Source organism: Lethenteron reissneri, chromosome 33 (assembly GCF_015708825.2).
Source record: "Lethenteron reissneri isolate LAM-NWPU_2019-01 chromosome 33, ASM1570882v1, whole genome shotgun sequence".
NCBI lineage: Eukaryota > Metazoa > Chordata > Hyperoartia > Petromyzontiformes > Petromyzontidae > Lethenteron > Lethenteron reissneri.
In genome coordinates, this window is record NC_083811.1 from 10,658,644 (window position 1) to 10,680,713 (window position 22,070).

Genomic DNA, 22,070 nt, shown 5'->3' on the forward strand with positions numbered 1-22,070 from the left:
ATTTGATTGTCTATTAAAGAAGAATGGCTGATGTAAACAAATGAACGTGGATAAATAAAATAAAGTACAATTATACACAACGTAGAGTTTGTGTGTCGTTTCTAAACAAATCCAAACACAATTGCACGACGTCTCTGTCGTTGAATTACAAAAACGAGGTGTAGATGCTGCGTAAAATTCGCGTTTAGTTGAAACACACGGCGCTAGTGCAGCTAGAAAGTCGGCTTCGTACTGCGTGAACGTCGCGTGGTTTCAACGCAACACGCGTCGTTGTTGTACAATATATGAATATTCCGTGAGGACTGTGTTTTAGATAGATCACAATATGGCACCGTGTGTTCTTCGCCCTTAGCTGACAGGATGAAAAGCCACGTTGTGCCCAGGTGCTGGGTGGATTGTTTCATCACAGGAGCGCAAGAGACGGCGACGACTTGGGGAGACCTTCATGCTTGCGATGATGACCGTGATGACAGATTGAGAGATTTAGGAGATCGATTCCCAGCTCTTCCCTGTCACGTGGTAGATTTTCCAAGCGCACCAACATTTTAATTACCGAGACACCGTGGACGTTATCGTAATGATCTTTTAATCAATGTCCCCTCCTTCGACGTACGAATAGTAAAACTACACGAACCTTCTCTTGAAGCCCTTTCGTGGCTGGCAGACTTTGACATTGGTGTTTAGCTCCTGAACATATTGTCACATGCAATAGAATAATCATTATAAATACTGTACGTTTTCAAATGACCAAATCACATGGAATGTGTCAGATCTTGTTAGATCTCAGACGCTAAGCAGGTTTGATTCTGGATAGTGGTGGGATACGTGACCGCCATGCATAAAACAGGTGTTACAGGATGCTATATAGACATTGTACATATGTGTGTTGAACTTCTTTTTGACACAAATGATAGCTCAACGAAGTGTCTTATTTGGGTATATGTATTTTGAACCGTGCTAATTGGGGGTGCAGTGGAAGGACAACAAACTAAACGCAAAAAAAAACTGCTCTAAAGAAATTATTTTTCAATTTAGAAAATGAGTTTTCAATCTGTGTGCGGTTTCTTTGCGTTCTCTGTTTTTCTCCTATTTTCAAACTACTCATTCAAATGGCATTGGCTAAAATAAAAAAATCCCAAATGAACGAACCTCATGAAAGAGCCAGTCGGGCTCTCTTGGGTCGATAAAAGCTAAAGGCGCAACCCTGCAAGTTCTTTCTTACATCCACTGATGGTGTAACGTCCTCCTCTAGAGGAAGCCACAGAGAGCCCTTCCAGAGCATAATTTGGGCCACTTTTTCTCCCTGGCCAGCCGTCTTGGAAGAGGTGAGAGAAGTCACACTTTGCCAGCATGTGTGAGCTATCTTATCGACGGCGTTATACCCATTTACACTGTTGGGTGGACAGAGGTAGGGAATTGAAGAAACTGGGTAGGTTAAATCACTTTAATATTTCTGTCATTTTTGTAAATTTATTATTCGTGTACAATTTGTCTTCACGTTAAATATTACGAATGTTGAAACCCATTTTGAAATGTTATTGCAAAAAAAAAAAGTATCACTTTTGCTTTGTAAATGTTTTTATATTTTCGTGACTGCAATGGTGTCCACAGATGAGCGAAAACGGAGTTAACTTCTCCTAAGTGTGTATAAATGTGCTGTAAAGCTCGAATCTACCATCAGCAGAGTTGTAAAAAGCCCATAAAAACACTTTAACAATCGTTAAATATTTGCTCGCTTTGTGATCTCAAGGTGGAAATGACCATCGGTGTTTACATGGAGGCTGGCTTCTTTATACCGACCGCTAATGCATTGAAACCAAACACTGTTTTTTTTTTACTGCAGGGAGGGTTTTCCCAACATTAATATTGATCGATTGATATGTAAATGTTGAGTTAAAGCTGCATAGCTCTCTTTTCAGAAGAAATCTGAGCACAAATGACGGCTTAACGAAGTGGCTTATCATGTGAAAAATAATAGCAGCCAAATACTCTTAAACGCATGTTTCGTAGAAACCTACCAGAAATTGTGCGTGATTTTATTAGACCAGGTTTTAAGTTTTGGTCAGCTGTTCTGATATACAGTACAAATAAAGCTGATACTACATTTGCTCTGCATTCTATTCTATTCTTGCATATGATGGCAATATGCCAATGTCGAGGTCTTCAAGCCATGACAGGGCTTCAGGAGAGAAATACAGTGATCCCTCGTTGATCGCGGTTAATGGGGACCGGAACCCCTCGCGAAAAGGTGAACATACGCGAAGTAGGATTGGCCCCCTAGGAATTTCCGTATATGTGTGTGTGGGTATCAGAATGTTTAAAATATGTATATTTATACTTAATATATATATTTTACTTAAATCTATTTAATTATAAAACCTTCATATTATACATTCACTCGCTCTCTCATACGATACGTATTATAGTGTTCTACACTCACCAATGACAGTAGTATCTTGAGACTTGACTCCAGTAATGACGACGACGACGATGACAATGACGATGACAATGACGACGATGACAGACCTGTGCAGTTCGATGAATGTGATGATGAATGATGATGGTGTTACTGCACAGGTATAATGAGGCCTTTAAATCAGTTCGAAAAATCCGCGATGCACTGAGGCCGCGAAACTTGAACCGCGAAGTGGCGAGGGATCACTGTAGTGCATTGTGATTGGAAAATGGATTTAACAATGGTAATCCCCGTTACTTATTCAGGTAAGACTCGATCCGCACTCGAATAAATTGAATATTTGGGAGAAATACATTGCTCTACTGCCACCTCCTGGCCAGCTCACAATCTCATGCCCGACACACCTGGTATGCCCTGGTGTCCTCCCTATAAATAACTAGGCTCGGGCCTCAAACATTTCTGAGACCTGCTGAAACCGGATGTATGCTGGGTTCCTTGGTCGTGTAACTGCGAAGTGTAACTTAAAAACCAGACAATGGCAGAAGGAAACGCTGCTGATATGTCTGGCCACAGAATACGTTTCTGTTCTTAGACACAGCTGATTGAGTAAATGTCCAGTATTTTTTTTGTGTGTGCCAGCACACTGTTCTAACCGTGCGATTGTGAACATAAACAAATCAAACGTTCATAATAATCATAAAAAAAGACACGCGTGAAATAACCCTATATGCTGTGGATGGAAAAGAACACCTCCGCTATTTACATAAGCACGGCTTTGCAGCTGGGCCGGAAAAAAAAAGCAAAGGCTGATTTTTTTTTCGCAACACACACACACAAGAGTTGTTGTGTTGGTTCCGCGCGTGAATAGTTAAGGGCACTGAAGCCAGCGGGCACGTTAGTGGCTCCAGATAAATCCGGCTGGCCCATTAAAAGGGAGGCCCTGTCGTCATGGTGCCAGGGGGTAAAGAGACTCTGGCAAGGCGGAGCCTCTTGGGGTCTTCGACGGACGCTGAGTCGCCGGCGAAGTCAGGGCCACGGCGTCCGTGTGGATTAGAAACAACGCCGTCCACCCGATCGCCTTCTGGTGGGGGGGGGGGGCAGAGTTTCTGCGGCTTTTCTTTTTCACACGTGTGTGCCACTGCTTCGGTGCCCTGGGCGCACGTGTCTCTCCAGGTTGGTTGCGATTGTGTCACGCGTGGGTCCACGTGCGCGCGCGTGCGTCTCTGTCTTGTCTCGCTGTGGGGGGTCACTCTGTGTCAGTGCGACACAGAGAGACGGGAGCGAGTGTCGTGTTATTAGCTTGCACTGTCATTTAATGTTTTAAAGGTCGATAATATCGGATTTCAGAAATTTAATGTTGCTTGCGTGAATTTGCGCTATTATTGGAGATGATTTATAACCAACGTTTAACTATTAAGAGGTATTAATAACAATGCAATTTGGTTGAAGGTGTAATTGTTGACTTGAAAATTGGTCGTTTTAAGCCTTCGTTCCTTTGGTGTCCGTAACTGACCCACCATCTGGGGAAGGCTGCGTCAGCTAGAGGCAATTCTGTGGTGGTCATCGTGTGGACATTCTGATTCACACCGTAGGAATGCGGAATTTCCACCACCGGCTCGGGACCACTTAGGGAGGATGAGCAAGGTTCAGTGGGGCTGGCTTTGAAAGTGGAGAAACGGTGACTTTGAAAGTGGAGAAACGGTGACTTTGAAGTCTACGTTTGGCATAGCCGCCGTCTTTATTGTCTTCGGCTTAACTGTTTATTTCTGAGATAAAGAGTGGGGAAATCCCATCAGCTCGTGGTTTTTAAAACAATTGTGCCTGCATAATTATTCCATTCATATCGTACGTGCCCCTCTCTACTCGTGCGTATGGGTCATTAGAATAACACCACGGGTGATCACTTTTGACACGAATGCTATTGCATGAGTTTATTACGAAACATAAATAAGGAATGATATTAAGCAGAGCGAATTTATCATCATTCTTACAGTTTATAATATTTACTCAAGTGAAAAAATTCAATATACAAAATGGTAAGCATAAACAACTATCAAAGCAATGTATCTATCTCATATACAGTACGTACGTCAATAGATGTGAGCTTATTGAAATGCAATGTATTTTTTCCGGAAGAATTTGTAAAAAATAAAATCTGTAACACTGATATAACAAGTCACGCAAAACATAAAATAGATATACTGTTGATATCCATCACACACTGTTGCTGTAACAACAGTAATAGTTTCATTGCAACTCACAACCACTGGGAAATTAAACAATCTGAATTGCCATGTATGCACTTTTTTGAACCGCAATTCGTACACAATCGTTGCTTCCTTTGTCTCTACAACAAACATCTCTTTAGTACCGTCGCTCATAGTGGCAAGTCGTATACACATTCATACATTTGTTAACATTAGTAACCCTTGGAGTGTACACGACCATCATACGCAGTTTTAACAACACGGTCACCAAAACCCGGAGACGCGCATTGTTGATTTCAGAGATCTAGGAGCCAGCTGCTTTGATGGTTATGAGTTTAACATTTTACGTTGTGGCAATGAGAACCACCGTCACATCTGATGGCCCTTCCATCGTAGTTCCCGTACAAAACGTGTGCTCGGCGTTTACATCATTTCCCACGCAGCGGTGTGCATGACGAGAAACTTAATTTGTCTAGATGCGAGTCATCCTGTCAATCACAGCAGAATTTTGTCGTACATAGGGCTCGTTCTAAACAGGAGGGACGCGTTAACGATGGTATCGATAATCGAATATGTATAAACTTTGTGACTGAACATGTTCATGGACAATCAGTATGTTCTAAACTGTCTTCTCATTCCGATATTTTTTTGTTCAGTTGCAAGTTTGGAAGAAAAAATATTTAACGTGAAGACAAATTTGATTGCCGTGTTGGGTATTTTTTGCGAAGTCTTGAGGTTGGGTTGGGGGCATGATAAAATAATTGTCCAATTCACTGCTGATTGAAGGCTTCCCCACAACATGTTTGTCATGGTTGTTGTTTGACTAGGGCCCTCACTACCCTGGTCATTGCAGGTTGATGAAGGGGAGCCAAGGCTGGCTCAGGTGTCGCCGCATCGCGAATGTTAAGCCTCGGGCCCGGGTATCAAACGTCTTCCGTCACATGGGCTATGAAGAGCAACTCTTCGAGATCCAGTTGTACGTGAATGCACTGCGCCACCACTCCGCTTGATTGTAAATCGGGAAATTTCCATAGACAAACACTGGTATCGCTGTAATACTCCACTCGGAGTGTGCGATTATTGCAAAATACGACTGTTGTGTTGTGGAATAATGAATCGGTGGTTGTCCTGTGGAAAGTCTCTCTGGAATTACCACTGCCAGCTCAGTGCCACTAATGGAGATTGGTGATGCCCCAGTGCTCGCATGAACATGGGGACATTGTCTTAGCTTGATTGTCGTATAATATCCGTGAAATAATTACTAAACTATAATATAGTAGTAGGTTTTACCCTTTTAAACTGGTACAAAACTGACACCTTTATTCAAGGCATCATGTTTGCAATAACCACAACACAAGTAGTCAAAAAAGCAAACAAAAAGAAGCAACTTTGATAATGATAATAATATGCACTGTCCTGTATTATCATTATCAGAGTTGCTTCTTTTTGTTTGCTTTTTTGACTACTTGTGTTGTGGTTATTGCAAACATGATGCCTTGAATAAAGGTGTCAGTTTTGTACCAGTTTAAAAGGGTAAAACCTACTACTATATTTTGCCACTGGTAAAAGAGATCTCATAGTGTAAACTATAATGTTTTTTTGTTATTTTACCAGGTAAGGCCCACTGAGCTATATAGCTATTTTTTAGAAGCGATCTGACCACGAATGACAGCAAAACGAAGTGACTTATCGCGTGGGAATTTATCGCAGCCAAATATTCTAAATGTGGAGGGGAAAACCGGAGGATCCAGAGAAAAATCCACGCGACCACGGGGAGAACATGCAAACTCCAAATATGCTGATGTCAGGGTCGAGATCCAATCCACGACTTCCTGTATACTAGGCGAGGTAGTTAACATTTCCCTACCGTGGTAACTGTAATACAAGGTAGAGGTACAGCCCTGCAATTGCTTGTTTGTGCCACTGCTGGTGGAAGGGCCTCTGCTAGAAATATCTTTAGAGTGCTGTTCTAGAGGGTATATTTTTTGGTGAACTCTTCCAAGCTTGCAATACGCCTTGGAATAGGTGGGAGTAACCCACACTTTCGGTAAAGTCACGTAGAAGGGAAATAATACAATAATAAAAATAAAACAATAAAATAATTATCACGACGTTTCGGCCACAATGCGAGCAGCCATCCTCAGGTGGAGAGCAGGTCTGTCGGGAAGACAGTGTCGCGAGAATTATTGTATTATGTTTTATTTATTTAATTTTATTATTTCCCTTCTACGTGACTTTACCGAAAGAACCAAGAAGATGAATCCCTGCAGTCACGAAAGCTTTCAATCGAAATCCTTTACATCATTCTGAAATTTAGTCGAGCACAATTATTACCGCACGCTATTATTATTATTACCATTACGTAATTAGTGCTCGTGAAGCCTTCTTCGCAGGCTGTCACGCCGCTCTGTTGCACAAGCGGCGCTTAGTCTCGCGTGGCTGGGCCGTGCTCGTGCCAAAGTGTTCGGTTTTTGGGGTCAAGAGTTCGCCAGGTCGATGACAATCCCCTGCCCCCCACACCACTCAACACTTGGAGAGGGCGATCTCGTGCACAGACATGAGTACACAAACCACGAAAACCATGGGGCACATTTGGAAAATCATTCTGTTGTAAGGGGGGGGGGGGGGGGGAGTCGCGTATCAGACTCGAGGTACAGTGAGACCTCGGTTCACGAACTTTATTCGTGAACTGACTCTGGTCGCGAACCGAATTGGTCGTGAACCGAGGCACATTTTCCCATAGGGTTCAATGTAAATCCGGTTAATCCGTTCTGACCTTTTTTTTTGGTTTTTGAAGAACAAAAATATTAAACAAATTACAATACACATTAGTACTGTACAGTATAGTAATGTATAAAGAGAGAACACTAACCTTGCTTGAGATGACTTCAGTAAGCACTCAAACGGGTGAACTGTACAATACAGTAAGTACAGTACAGTAGTACAGTACAGTACTGTATGTGCTAAAAAGCACACCAAAAAGCAAAAAGTCACTGAAAGTGTCTTCACAGTACTCACAGTACTTCTTTCTGTGTCTCTTCTTCTCTCCACGATCTTCCTACAGGAATTCACGACCATGTGACAGCCTGGAAATAGCATTAAAATGGCCGCGGCTCCTGTTCGTGAACAGAAGCGGAGTTCGTGAACCGGAGTATATTTTTATGAACTTTTCTGTTCGTGAACCGAGTTGTTCGTGAACAGAAGCGTTCGTGAACCGAGGTATCACTGTATATGCGGATACGTGGAATTGTCCGATATGTGAACGTCTGTTGAACACGACGTTTACCACCGTCGTACGCACAGATTTGTTACTAGACACAAGACTAAAGCGCAGACTCCTTTAAACGTTGCAAGCGGGCTTTAGGTACGTTGAACTTATTTCCCACCGTACGTAGCCAACCGTGTTAATGGGAGATGCGGTGGCAGGACAACAAACTAAACGCAGAAGGCAGTTCTCAAGGAATGAGTCGTTCTAAAGAAATGCGCCTGGGAAGTGAGCGAATGTACACGAGATGAAGAAACACCGTGTGAAAATGTCGGATTTTGGAACATTGATATAAAAATAAGCAATATAAAAAAAACTTTTTTTAAAAAACACGCTTTAATGAAATGTACCAGTAATGGAAGAACTCCACGACTCCAGGAAATGGCCCCGAAGCTTGCCATAACGTAAGGGGCTGTGGCCAATTACAGCCAACGTCAGTTGAGCGTGGACAATTAGAGCCAAGCCGAAACATAACATATAAAAAAGAATGTTTAAAAATATCTATTTTATTATTATTTATGATAGAATATAGTATTGTCATCAGTAAGACATAAGTATACCAAGTTTGCAGTCGATACCGCATTGGGAAGTGGGTTAAAATTGAGTTACAAGATTTTAGGATACGACAACAACAACAGACAGAGTGAGTTAATAGAAAGCGTGTAAAAATATTGTTTAAAAATGTATTTTTTATGATAGAATATAGTATTGTCATCAGTATAACATAAGTATACCAAGTTTGCAGTCGATACCGCATTGGGAAGTGGGTTAAAATTAAGTTAGAAGATTTGAGGATACAACAACGACAACAACAACAGACAGAGTGAGTTAAATGAAAGCGTGTAATAAAATTACATTTCACCTCGTGCACAAACACTGCACTGGGTGTGTGGGCGGTTACTTGGTCAGGGCGGATATGCGACGATCTGTGCTGTATCCTTAATCTTTCTATTGCGACCACTCACGACGAGTATCTGAAAGTCGGGTCTGTGAGATGCATACGCCGAATATTCACGCACAGTGGTACTGAACGTGTCAAACATGAAGCTAAATCTTGACTTCAAGCTTTCGTGACTGCAGGAATTCATATTCTTTGGGTCTTTCGGTAAAGTCACGTAGATAGGTTCAAAGAAAAATTACAAAAAACTACGACGTTTCGATCGCAACAGAGTCGGAAGACGAGCGCTTGTGTTGCGATCGAAACGCCGTAGTCCTTTGTTCTTTTTCTTTGAACCTATATACGTGACTTTACCGAAAGACCCAAAAAATATGAAACTAAAAGCTCTGAAAAAAACCTCCCATTCTTCTTTGCACTGCCGATGAAACGTGCTTAGGAATGACCATCGGTAACGTCACTTCTGTTTCTTAATATGTATTAAACAATACGTGTACATGTAACATTATATTCACCTGCAGGCAATGTTTTTTGCCAATGCGTAGTAGTATTTCCCGTGCCAATTTGATCCATTTTGCCAGTGTCGCAATGCAGAGTGGCTGAGCTCACCATGGCTAAAAGCACCAACGTCATGAGTGACAGCCTCTCTCTCTCTGGAGTGTTTACCTTCAGAACAATGAAGCTTTTCCACTGAGGTCACTTGGGGCGAGCATCATGTGCCGTGTCACTGCCGACGACGCTTCGCGTTGCCAATTCTCGCTTCAAATATCAGCGTCCTCGTTTGACCTTTTTAAAACAAGGACTTTTACAATTTTAGTGCCGATGAAATCGTTTATTTGGAAAGACATAACGGAGAGCGGTCTGCTTTGCCGAGAAAAAATAACGTCTGTCGGTCTAGGTACATTTTTCAATAGTGTTTCCAGTAGTGTCTGTTTCAGCAAGACAACTCTGGACCCGTTTTGACTTTAAAGTCTCATCAGCTGTGTGGGCAATTAAATGCTGCGGAGTTGCCTACTATTGGAGGCAAACCCACTCTGTGAACACTTGTTAAGCACATTCAGCACAACACAGCAATGGAAGTTGTTTGTTATATTTGTTCTATATTTTGGCCAAAGCACTGTATTATATATTTTGATCAATGCACCATCTGCGATGGGTTTGACATTCTGAGGTTAATTATTAATGTTGGTCGAGAAGGCTCATTCATAACCTGATGGTCCTAAATGTTCTTTTTATCTGTTGGTGAAACAGATATTTTTTTTGTCTGTTTCTTGACTCGTTAATACCTGCAGTCCAACAAGATTGTGCATAAAAAAACATGTTGGAAAGTGTTACTGATTAATGTGTTCAGTGTTTTGTGTGTTATTGTTAGCAGTGTGGAAGGAATGACAACTGCTGTAAACATCCTGTTTGGTGGGTGAAGTGTGTGTGGTCTTCATTGTGTCCCTGTGAAGGCCGTGTCTAAATACTGCGTGGGGCACATTTTGTGAATGTGTCACTGTGAATGTTCGTGCGTTCATTTTTTAAATGTAGTTCCCCGCTGAGCAGCCAATATGTCCCCTTTGGGAACATGCAAACATATTGCAATTCCGAATATGTTTTAAATATACAAGTATTACAACTGAACAAATAGATGTCGCATATGCATGCACTCTAGTTTAATGGTATGTGCCCTGGATCAGCTTCATTTACATTTTGCTCATTACCGTCAAGCAACCAACTCCGCTATTATTTATTGTAAATTATATATATATTTAGTAACTGCTGTGAATCTTAATTATGTTTCTCGCTCATGTATTTGTGTGCATGTTTTTCTGCGCGTGTGTGTTTACGTGGGGAGCAGGAGCGCAGCGTTTAGTGCACTCTCGGCCAACACCAGTGACAATTATCTTAAACCAGTCTTGGGCCTCCCCTAGGTCGACTCAGCCTCAAATGAGTACCTGGTGTGGTGTGTAAGCATCGCTACTGGGGAGACAATGCCGGGGGGCGTAGTGCTGGTCACCCACCTCCTTGTGTACCAGAATCAGAATATGTATTTATGCCAGAGGTCGCAAACGGGTTTTGATTCCTTACCCGTACCCGGCCGCACCAGGGTCGCAAACGGCTACCCGTACCCGTACCCGGCCGGGTACGGGTAGCCGGGTATCGGGTAGGGTACGGGTATCGGGTACCCGGTTGCGACCTCTGATTTATGCTCGCTAACGGCGATTGCCCCAAACCGTCTGTTATAGGATATACGGGGGGATCTTGGTCTTTGTGTGTTTACGTGAACGTGCATAAGCTGTAGGCTTTGTGTTTTCACATTTCCCTCAACTAAAGCAAGTGTAGTGAATCATAACGAGCATGAATGAGTATGTACTCGCATGTTAACAACCACGCTATAGCGCATGCACAACTTTGCACAATTAAATTGGATTAGACCCAACACGGGTGTTCGTTTCAATGCCGTAGAGAGGACACACACTATTACATCTCCCCCCCGTGCAAAGCTTTGCACGAGCTGCTGCCATGCATCATGTAAAGCAGAGTTTTATTTTGTTCACTGAAACGACCCCCCCCCCCCCGCCCAGTTGATGCTGGTTTCTCTGTCCGAGCACTGAATGAATTTCACGGGTCAGTGGCACTTAAAAGCTCTCAGTATTGAGCGGCGTTGCAACGCTGTCTTGTAGTGGAGGATGCCTCTCTGTTACGCCTGGATAGGTTATGCCAGTTCAGGCCAAGGTCATGGTCAACAATTGCAAACGCTGCACGTTAGGTCTCCAGGAACTTCACACCGAGGTTGAGATGATGCAATACCGGATTGCTTCTGTGTTGTGTCCATTGGCTGTCAGACCACAACGTCACCAACAAACACCGTCTACTCCACGTGACAAGGTGCTATGGAGAGTAAGAAACATTCCGAGTCGTCTCCCCCCCCCCCGGTGTTAACAAAGTTCGACAAATATCTGCAACACGCACAGCAGGTTATGAGATGCACATCCAATGGCTGCTTTGAATTACGAGGTAAAAGTGCGTCTTTTTATTTAGAAAATATGACAAATCCCTTGATTTAGAGATAGATAGACCGAGTTCATTACGAAACTGTGTGAAAGCCCATCGTGTATATATTGCTAGGGATACATTGGGAAAATACAAGCACCATAATTGGTCATTTAATTTTAATTTCCATCGAGACGCTGCTCATAATTATTTTCCATATGTTAAGAACAATAATATCTGAATTTTAATTTTAAAATTTTTAATGTATGAACAGTAAACGTGAATACAGTATAATAAAAAGGCAATATGGAGAAATTCAGCTGGAATTAAATCGATGTGGTTCAGGAAGCATGTTAATTTACTGACTGAATAAAAATACAATGCTGGATGTCGCAAACGGCTTTGTTGTAAAATTTCTAAGTTCGGGTAACTGATGTGTTATCATAAAAAGTAACATTTTGGGAAGGTCTCATGTCACTTGATTTCATAGTCCTGTAAACTTCTGAAAGGCATTCTAGTTCCATCCAAAGAAAATTATAGATATTTTTTTTTACGTCTAAACGTCAGCAGGCAGACAACACACAGATGCACACGTTTAAAAAAATCGACATTAACATAAAACCACTGATTTAAAGCTTTCGTGACTGCAGGGATTCATCTTCTTGGTTCTTTTGGTAAAGTCACGGAGAAGGTAAATAATAAAGTAATAAAAAATAATAATAATAAAAAATTATTATGTTTTATTAATAAAATTGTATAATATTTTATTTTTGTTATTTTATTATTTCCCTTCTACGTGATTTTACCGAAAGATTTGTTATATTTTTATTATTTTATTATTTCCCTTCTATGTGACTTTACCGAAAGAACCAAGAAGATAAAACCACTAGTTGCTGGGCACGAATCCCAAACTGGACGAGACGCTATTGTCCACCGTATTCTTTATATTGTCGCTCACGCTCGTGAAGGCTGACAGACGCGGCGTGGCTAAAGCAGTCGTTTTCTTTTGACATTCGCCGCCCCACCGTTATCTCACTCCTCTGCGATTGGCACTGACCTTGCAGCCCGCCCGCCACCTTTTTCTCCCCTTTGGTTATCCTCTGCTTTCAACCTGGGTGCTCCCATCACTCCGGGATTACAAGTGCCAGCATCCTGGCCGTCGTCCCGGTGTGCGCGCGCACACACAATCATCGGTCGGTCGTTGTGTTATGCAACCCGGTGCATTGCTGGGTCAGCCATCGTGGGCCCCGTTGCAGCTGCAGTGCAGTGGCCGCCACCTCCGCTCCCAAGTCGAAGCGGTTGGACGGCGTTATAAGCATCGTTTTAATCTGTTCCTTGTTGCCCATGTTGTTGTTGTCGTTGTGTTTTTTTTAGCGGTGAGGATGCCGGCTCAGAGGGGGCCGGTGTCTGGGGCTGAAGGGGCAGTCCCTCACACGCGCATCGCCGATGAAAACGCAGTGCAGGTAAAACCGCAACGAGCGACGCGGGATGTTGATAAAGGACTAAAAAGAAAATGAATTGGTGCTACTTTCTGCTAGGGTGTGCACAAGCGGGCCGCGAATGTGCTTGAAGGCATTGTTGGATTTGATTCGATAGTCTAAGGTCAAAATTGTTTCCCTGAATCAAATTACCATTTTGGGGTGGTGGTGCTCCTCTGCGTTGGTGGCTGCACATCGTGGTGTAAATTCCATGTTGTCGTGGCAGGGGTCACGGTAAACATAGGGTGACTTCTGTTTAACACGTAGGCTTTCGTGACCAATATTATTCATAATCAACGTTTTTGGGTTGCACCTGATGAGTTGATGAGTTAATGATGACGTCACCCTGTTGCTGCTCTATATAAGAACGGGAGACTGGAGCAGAGCCTCACCATTGTGGCGAATTGCCCGATGATGCTGGATGCAATTACCAGCGAAACGTCGTACTCAAAAAATTGTAAATGTTGTGGTTTCATGCTTCAACACACCGGTGGGCTAAAGCAGTGAACTATTTGTCTTTTGTCAACGTGACACTTTTTTACTGATTGGCCGTGTCGGGTGGTGGAGGGTGACTTCTGTTGACATCCCACATCGGTTCCCATTTTAACGACTCTGGAGGGATTGTGGGACATGGACATTTCTAAACCGGCAAATGAGCTCACAATCTTCCCACTGCAAGCCATACACTCTCAGAGCTCAACGTCGATTGCAATCAGCAAAACTGTCCTGAGTGTATTATCATTTAATTTACATGCTACAGTTTACATTTAATGTGGACACAAACGGTGAACACTCGGGTAGATTCCATGGAAATGCACACACTTTTGTATGGCACACAAATACGTAGGTAAATGTAGATATTTGCAGCCCTTTGTCAATCCACTGCTGGATGGAGCCCTCCTCATGCTATGTTGGTCATGGGGTTTATTTGAATGAACGATATTGGTTGTCTGCGTGGGTTGATGACGAAGGTGGGAGACCAGGACACGTTCAGACAGGGATCACCACTGATGTTGGCGCAATGCACGAACCACTGTGCCACCGCTGCACTTGTATGCATGCGTAAGTAGTGTAAATACTTACGTAGATTGTGTATGTAAGTTAATGCGTAGATACACAAATCTCCATATATATTAAAGGCAAAGTTGTGATTATGTGTGTCTGTTCAAAATGTTTAGCGTACTTCCCGACATGCAACAAACTTGAAATTTGCCATGTGGGTACTTTCCAGACTGTACACCATGCAAACATTAGAAAAATACACTTCTTGGGGGGGGGAGCTCAATAATGCATATATTTTTTGCACGGCAAGTGAGCTGTGACGTCAAATCTGTCACGTGACCCGCGCATGCAGAAGCGTAACGCATTGTAGTGTAGCGGGTAGCGCGCTGCGCTCCGAACCCGGCGACCAGAGTTCGATTCCCACTCACGGCCACCACCGGTGACGATTATTTAAACCGGTCCTGGGTCCTCCCCTAGGTCGACTCAGCCTCAAACGGGTAACTGGTGTGGTGTGTGACCATCGCTACTGGGGAGACAAAGGCGGCCAGGCGTGGTGAATCCAAGTCCTGGGCGATGCCGGGTAGTAAAGCTCGTGTAGTATAAAGAGGACCGACGAACCGACTGCCAAAGACTACAATACAGTACGGTTCTCAGCACAGAATACATACAGCAAGTACTGTTTTGTGTATTGGTTCAGAAAGTTAAACACACACACATACAACACACACTGATACATTTAATACGTATGCACTTAAACACGGGGTGTTAATTTTTTTGTTACATTTGCATTAAATTATCTGCGAGCGCAGACCATGGCTCCCTCTGTTAGTCGAGCTGATGTTTTACTGTCGACTTGCAACTTATGATTATCATTGGCAGGCCACGGGAATGGATAAAATGAATGTAAAAGGGAAGAGAGTAGACAAAGAATGGGAAATGAGAGGAAAATAATGGAGAAGAATTGAGAAATGGGAGCAAAGGGTCAGGAGAGATGAGGATTGGGAGGAAGAGGCTTGCAGGGCTTCTGCTGCTGCTGCACGGAGCGGAGTGTGTTTTCACAATGGGCGGTGGGGAAAGGGGAGGGATTCAGAGTGGGGTTGGCCACACAGAAGTCACATCATTTACCGGAGGCTTGAGCTGGTTTACATATATTTGTTGATTATGTTGAACTTCTTTCGCACTCTACATAGCCAACCGTGCCAATCGGAGGTGTTGGCGAAGGACAACAAACTAAACACATCAAGCAGTTGTAAAGAAATTAGTTTTTTTAATGTTTACTTGCATTATTGTATTCAACGGTGGCTATCAATGTCCATATTTCGTAATCCTTGTTGATGTTTTCATAATTTTTAAAAAACCTATACATTTAATTACTGAAGTACAGTGCATTCTTCCACTATCTATTTTATTTTACTACCAAAAACGTAGATAATATTCTAAACATTTTAGTCAAAATTACCTTACAACAAATATATGTACACGTATATGTTTAACTTATGGGGCGCACATTTTTAATGTATGTTTTCGCAATAGAAACGTTTTATAGATTGCCCTATTTAATGAAAAATAGAAAACGTTAATTGTAATATAATCAGCGCAATGCGATTGTATTATTTATTTCATGTCCCGTCGTGTTCATTTAACAAGCAATGCATACTTAAAGGGGTACTATTTGATTTAAATCTTTCGTGACTGCAGGGATTCATATTCTTGGTTCTTTCGGTAAAGTCACCACGTAGAAGGGAAACAATAAAATAATAATGGAGGGTGGGTGTCCACACCTGATGATGATTGCTTGTGTTGCAGTCGAAACGTCGTGAGAATGTTTTTGTTTTATATTTTTATTATTTTATTGTTTCCCTTCTACGTGACTCTACCGAAAGAAACAAGAATATGGGGTATTATTTATTTAATTAGATTTTTAAAAATCGCTATCAGTTTTTGCCCTTTGCTATCACGTGTAAGTACAATTCCAAGTATTCTCACATAGAATTGCCTTCATCCTTACTGCCCGATTGGACACGTCACCTCCCTATTGCCTGTTGTTTGCATTGATTTGTAATCTATGCAAATTTTACATTCGGACTAAGGGAGTGAACAAAACTACAAACAACTCAGAAAAATAAACAAAGGCAGAGCTATTAAAAGGCTGCTGCTAAAGCTGTATTTATTAAATATTTTTGAACTGGATCAACATCGAACATAATAGCTTCATTTTCAGATTTAACTTACAATTGTTTAAATCATTTAACAGTGTTTAAGGTACGGCATCTTAAGACTGCATTGAAATTACATGATATTAATTTTATTTGTTTTTGTTCAAAAATAATGTAATGCAAGTCACTGCAAACGGGCCTATCGTTTGTGTACTCTGATGTACTGTGCTGCATCTACCACAGCGAATGTTAGTCGACTGCTGTGCCGTACAAAGACATTCGAACTCAAAGAGAAAAGAGACATGTGGCTGGTTTGAAATGTACTACGATAATGAGCCAAGAATGTCTGTGTGTCCCGCGTGTGACGTCACTCCACGTCGGCTAGCCCCCCTCATTAATAATCATAAACAGGTGACGTCCTCCACATGGACCCCCCCCCCCCTCATTAATAATCATGAGCGGGTGACGTCACTCTGCATGGAGATCCCCCCTCTCATTAATAATCATGAACAGGTGACGCCTTCCAATTGGACACTCACCTGCCATTAATAATAATTAGCGTCTGACGTCACTCCAAATGGGGGGGGGGGGGGGGCGAGGCGCCTCCTCCCCCCTCCACAGCGTCAACTTACAACCCTCACTACAAAGGCAGAACCCTCACATCACGTGATCTCCGTAACGCTATTGAGACATAGAAGTAAAAAGGACGTCGTGATGAACAAGGGATTATAACCTTAAAATGAAATAAGTCTGTGTCACTGCGCCCTTACAAATTCTACACGCATTAATGCAATTAATATCAGGCGCGGTCTGCTTTTCGCTTGCAAGTTTCAGATTTGCTGCAATACACCCGTCATTGGACGGGCAAAAGGCTAGTTTAAAATACTCTTCGATGTGCTGTGTATAAGTACATTTAAATCTGATGATATTTAAACAATTTTGTTGCAAACGGCTGATAAAGTTTTGGATTATTGAATGGTCTTGTGGTACGTTTTGCAAATGAAGAGTGCTGCAGGGATACTCTAAGGAATAAGAATAGGTTGTAAAATGTCTTTGTGATGCTTTTGGAAATTGAAAATAATTACCAGCACCCTGTCCTGTGGGACTATCTCCCACCACTCCCAGGCATATTCGGATGTTTATGTATGACTCCATAGCATTTCTTAAAGAAGAGATGTGTTTGAAGAATATTTGTTTTAATGGAAAATAATGCCATTGCTTTTCAAAAAGCAACCTTAGCACACTTCACTATTTACTTTTGGAGGTTTTTTGTTTTTCAAAGCCAAAAGGCAAAAGCTCCGCTGGGAAAATGAGGCAACGCTCGTCTTGGTTGGTGGCTCTGGACCAGTGGTGAAATTTCCACATTGCCATGATTGAGGTAAAGTCTGTCAATAGGATGGCCGCTTGTATTAGGGCGCCATGGGGATACGATGTTAACTACCTCGCCTGGTATACAGGAGTGCGTGGGTTCGACCCCAATCCTGACGCCTGCTGCTGTATATCTGGAGTTTGTGTGTCTCTCACTCTCTCATCATCATCACGGTGGCTATGAGATGTTAACTACCTCGCCTGGTATATAGGAGGACATGGGTTCGACCCCGATCCTGACGCCTGCTGCTGCTGAATATTTTGAGTTTGCGTGTCTCTCACTCTCTCATCATCATCACAGTGGCTATGAGATGTTAACTACCTCGCCTGGTATACAGGAGTGCGTGGGTTCGACCCTGACCCTGACGCCTGCTGCTGCTGTATATTTGGAGTTTGCGTGTCTCTCACCCCGTGGCCGCGAGGATTGTTCTCTGGGTCCTCTGGTTTTTCCCCCTCCACATTTGGCTGCTATAAATTTTCACGTGACGATAAGCCACTACGTTGAGCTATATAGAAAAATAGCTATATGGCTCAGTTGGCCTTGCCCGGTAAAATAAAAAATAGTTTAGTTTTATGTTTTCAAGAGTTAATAAAGTGAGGAAAGGGTTAAGCGAATGCGTGTGTGCGTGTGGAAGAGCGGGGTTATCGGGGGGCGCGGTGCTAAAAGATCAGAGGATTAATGTGAATAAAGGATAAAAGCAACATTGACCTTGGAAAGAAAAGAAAATCCTTTAAAGAAAAAAAAAGGGGGTGGGGGGAGGGGGGCAGCCGCCGTTGCTGGGACGGTTCTGCGTGACGGAGTTTTGAGTGTGAAGTGTGGAGCGTTGAGTGGCTCCAGCCCCGGGCTGGCTCTGTATATACACCTGGCCCGGTTTGCACACCAGCGCGAGAGAAAGAACGGGCATGGCCCTCCTCCTCTCACGGGCCAGCCGGCGGGCTGAAAGAAAGCTTCTGCACAAAGCCACATTCCAGCTCCTCACCTCCAGCCGCCCTGCCTCAAATCCCACCGGACTGGCCTCTCCATCCACGGGTTTTTTTGTCTCATCCTTACACCCTCCCCACACCCACCCGCCCGTCCGTCCGTCCGTCTGCCCCCACTTCTCGAGTGCTGCTTCGGCTTCTCTGTTCGCAAAAAAAAAGAGAAAAGGCAACGAGAAAAAAAAACATTTTGATTTGAAGGAAAGAAGAAAAAAAAGAGGGGACCTGACGAAAGAAAACAAACCTTTGTCAACACTTGTGTGCGTGTGGGCGCGCGTGCGCGTGCACACTGGAGCGTAGTGCAAATGTTGGCCTTAAATGCTCTCTCCCGCCACCCCTATTTGCTGCCGTTAGAATCCTTAATGATTTTACCTCCTTGCTGCTGAATTGGCAGCGCAAACAACGTGCAAGTCGCCTAACAGCAGCAATGTCACGCAGGCGAACTCTTTGCCTGCCCGCTGCTTACTAACAGCAAAACAATTGCCGGCGTGAATGGGTTCTGTTCGACGCGTCGGCTTTTATGGATGAATGGGGTCTGTTTGTTGTCAGCAGTGCAAGCATTGCGAGATATAAAAGGCTGTTTCGAGAGCGGTGAGGTATTTTTGGTTTCTGAACGAATTTCTGAGACCTGGTTTGAGCTGTTGTATCTCGGATGCAGGATGTGGAATCGTAAAATGTAAAAAAAGAACGTAACGCGTTCGGCAATAACGCCGCCCTAAAGAGGAACAATTAGATGATGGGCGAGGATTTGGGCAATGGCTCTTCTTCATAGCAGAGATGTACAGTCGTAGCAATTGAGTGAATAATATTTGGAGACTGTGCTATATACACCATATAATCCAAGGGCCCCTGATGGTGTAAAGAGAGATACAGAGGCCAGAGAGCAGGGGCGGTTTCTTCATTATGGCGATTGGGCGACGCACCACCAATGTCATTCAACCACAAAGTTACACTAGCCGTTACTGTGCCTCTGGATATAGTCCAATCAGCGTCATGTCACGTTCTGTGGAGTACCGCCTCTTTTTGGGCGATTTCACTCCGGCTGAGAATCGCCCCGAGTGGCCCCATAGACTTACATTCAAAGATGTTTTTTTTCGAACGGCGGGCGCTGCAATGCATTCTCTATGGCTTCCGGGAGGGCTCGCCCTAACGTGCTTACGTCATCATACGTGCTTACGTCATCATACGTAAGCACGTTTCATCCAACAATAGAATTTGTGGCCACCTAGTGGAATCTTTAATAAAATAAACTTGAGTGGTTTGTTTTAATAGTGAGTATAGAAACAAACAAGATGTATTGTAAGAGTCACTTTATTTTTCATTAATATTAAAGAAGTGAAGTTGCCTTTACATGCTTAAGCTGTTAAATTATCCATTGCATGGGTGGACCTTATCCTTATCAATCATCCAGACATTTGCCCCCCTTGAGAGATTTTGCAGGAGCGGCCACTGCCAGAGAGACTGAGTTAACAACAATGATGGACTTTACACCATGGGGCTCTGATAGAAAGCCATTGGTAACAATGTTTGTGGTGTTTGTTTCTAGATGAACAGTCTTATTATGTCTAGCTGTACCCATTAGGTAAATGTCCATATGCCAATTTAAGACTTTATCTCGAAACATATTTATATCATGCATTGATATCAGGTCCGCATGGTGTGTATGCATGTTGAACTTCTTTCGCACCCTACGTAGCCAACCGTGTTTCTCGGAGGTGGGGGGAAGGATGACAAACTTAACTAAACACGTGGTGTATAGTGCAGTCTACAACTATTATTCATCACTCTCTCTGACCTCCACCAGCTCCCCGTTATGTAGAATGATCAATGGCCAATACCTTGTCGATTGTATCGATGATTTTATCGCTAACTTTTCATCTGCAGCGTGTTGAGTTTTTGTTATTGGTGCTTTGTACACCAATGCCAGAGCAGTATGAATCTTCCGTCAAATGTTTGGCGTTTGTTATCAACAGTGAGCTGTTCTCGTTCACTTATATCGATCAATTGCTTTATTGCCTTTGACATTTACAGTGATCCCTCGCCACTTCGCGGTTCAAGTTTCGCGGCCTCAGTGCATCGCGGATTTTTCAAACTGATTTAAAGGCCTCATTATACCTGTGCAGTAACACCATCATCATCATCATTCATCATCACATTCATCGAACTGCACAGGTCTGTCATCGTCGTCATTGTCATCGTCATTGTCATCGCCGTCGTCGTCATTACTGGAGTCAAGTCTCAAGATACTACTGTCATTGGTGAGTGTAGAACACCATAATACGTATCGTATGCGAGAGAGAGAGAATGTATAATATTAAGGTTTTATAATTAAATAGATTTAAGTAAAATATATATATAAAGTATAAATATACATATTTTAAACATTTTGGTACCCACACACACATATACGGAAATTCCTAGGGGGCCAATCCTACTTCGCGGATTTTCACTTATCGCGAGGGGTTCCGGTCCCCATTAACCGCGATAAACGAGGGATCACTGTATTTTTGCTTTTCTCTGCCAATTAGAGTCCACTTGTGCTGTCAGCATCTTGTCACGTGTGTTGAAGTTCTTTCGCACCGTACGTAGCCGATCCCGCTCACAATGGGACGATGGCACATTCATTCGCAATGATCACAGTCAGCAACACCCCACACGTTCTCAGAGTGGCCCCTGAAGATGACGTCGCAGAACTACTTCTGAAGCCAGTTTAATGTGTCTTCTTTATTCACACAAGGGACACACTTTTTACACCCCCTTTGAAGAGTGTTCGTATCAAATCACTCAAATCCAACTTTTCGTTTTAGTCTCAGAGCTAGAATTAGCCAGGTTAATAAAAAAAACTGTTTTAATAAGATCACCGTTTTTGTGGAGTCATTGGCGACTGGGTTGAGAACATCAGCTCCCCTGCACTTGAGAGACCTGGCTTGGCCATGGGCCGTTGCCCAGATTTGGACCCAGGATTTCAGAGGTGGCAGCTAAGTGGTCTGACATGGGATTAGTTTCCCTGAACCACCTTACCCACCAGCTACTCTCTTGCCTTTTTGTAATTGCATCCAGTATTTGTGTTACTAGCCAGTGGATTACTAACGCTAGATTAGTTGATGAATTTATACTGTAAGAAAGCCATGATTTGGCTATCGATCTTGACTTGGTGGCAGTGCTCTAGAAAATTATTTGTGTGAGGTCATATTACTGCCGGCAATTCAGTGTTCTGCTGTTGTTTACCAGATTTTTTAAAAATCAAAGTCAGCTTTTCTTTGCATCAAAAGTGCGTAACTTTATTGAGTACAGTATAGCAAGTTTCATGTGAAGACTAAATATAT

The 22,070-nt window shown here is 42.9% G+C and overlaps 1 protein-coding gene across 4 annotated transcripts in view; it reads left to right on the forward strand.

The window, feature by feature from the left end:
• The window catches only part of STK33 (serine/threonine kinase 33), a 110,312-nt gene that overhangs the window by 22,026 nt on the left and 66,216 nt on the right, over positions 1 to 22,070 (forward strand). Inside the window, exons 1-3 of one of the 4 annotated variants that reach the window (XM_061564594.1) lie at positions 3,367 to 3,589; positions 5,451 to 5,599; positions 13,137 to 13,225. In XM_061564594.1, coding sequence (XP_061420578.1) covers positions 5,524 to 5,599; positions 13,137 to 13,225 — 165 coding nt within the window. In that variant the 5' untranslated portion in view covers positions 3,367 to 3,589; positions 5,451 to 5,523. Of the gene's footprint in view, positions 1 to 3,366; positions 3,590 to 5,450; positions 5,600 to 13,136; positions 13,226 to 22,070 lie in introns of those variants that run through there. The other 3 variants (XM_061564595.1, XM_061564596.1, XM_061564597.1) reach the window with 3 other exon arrangements.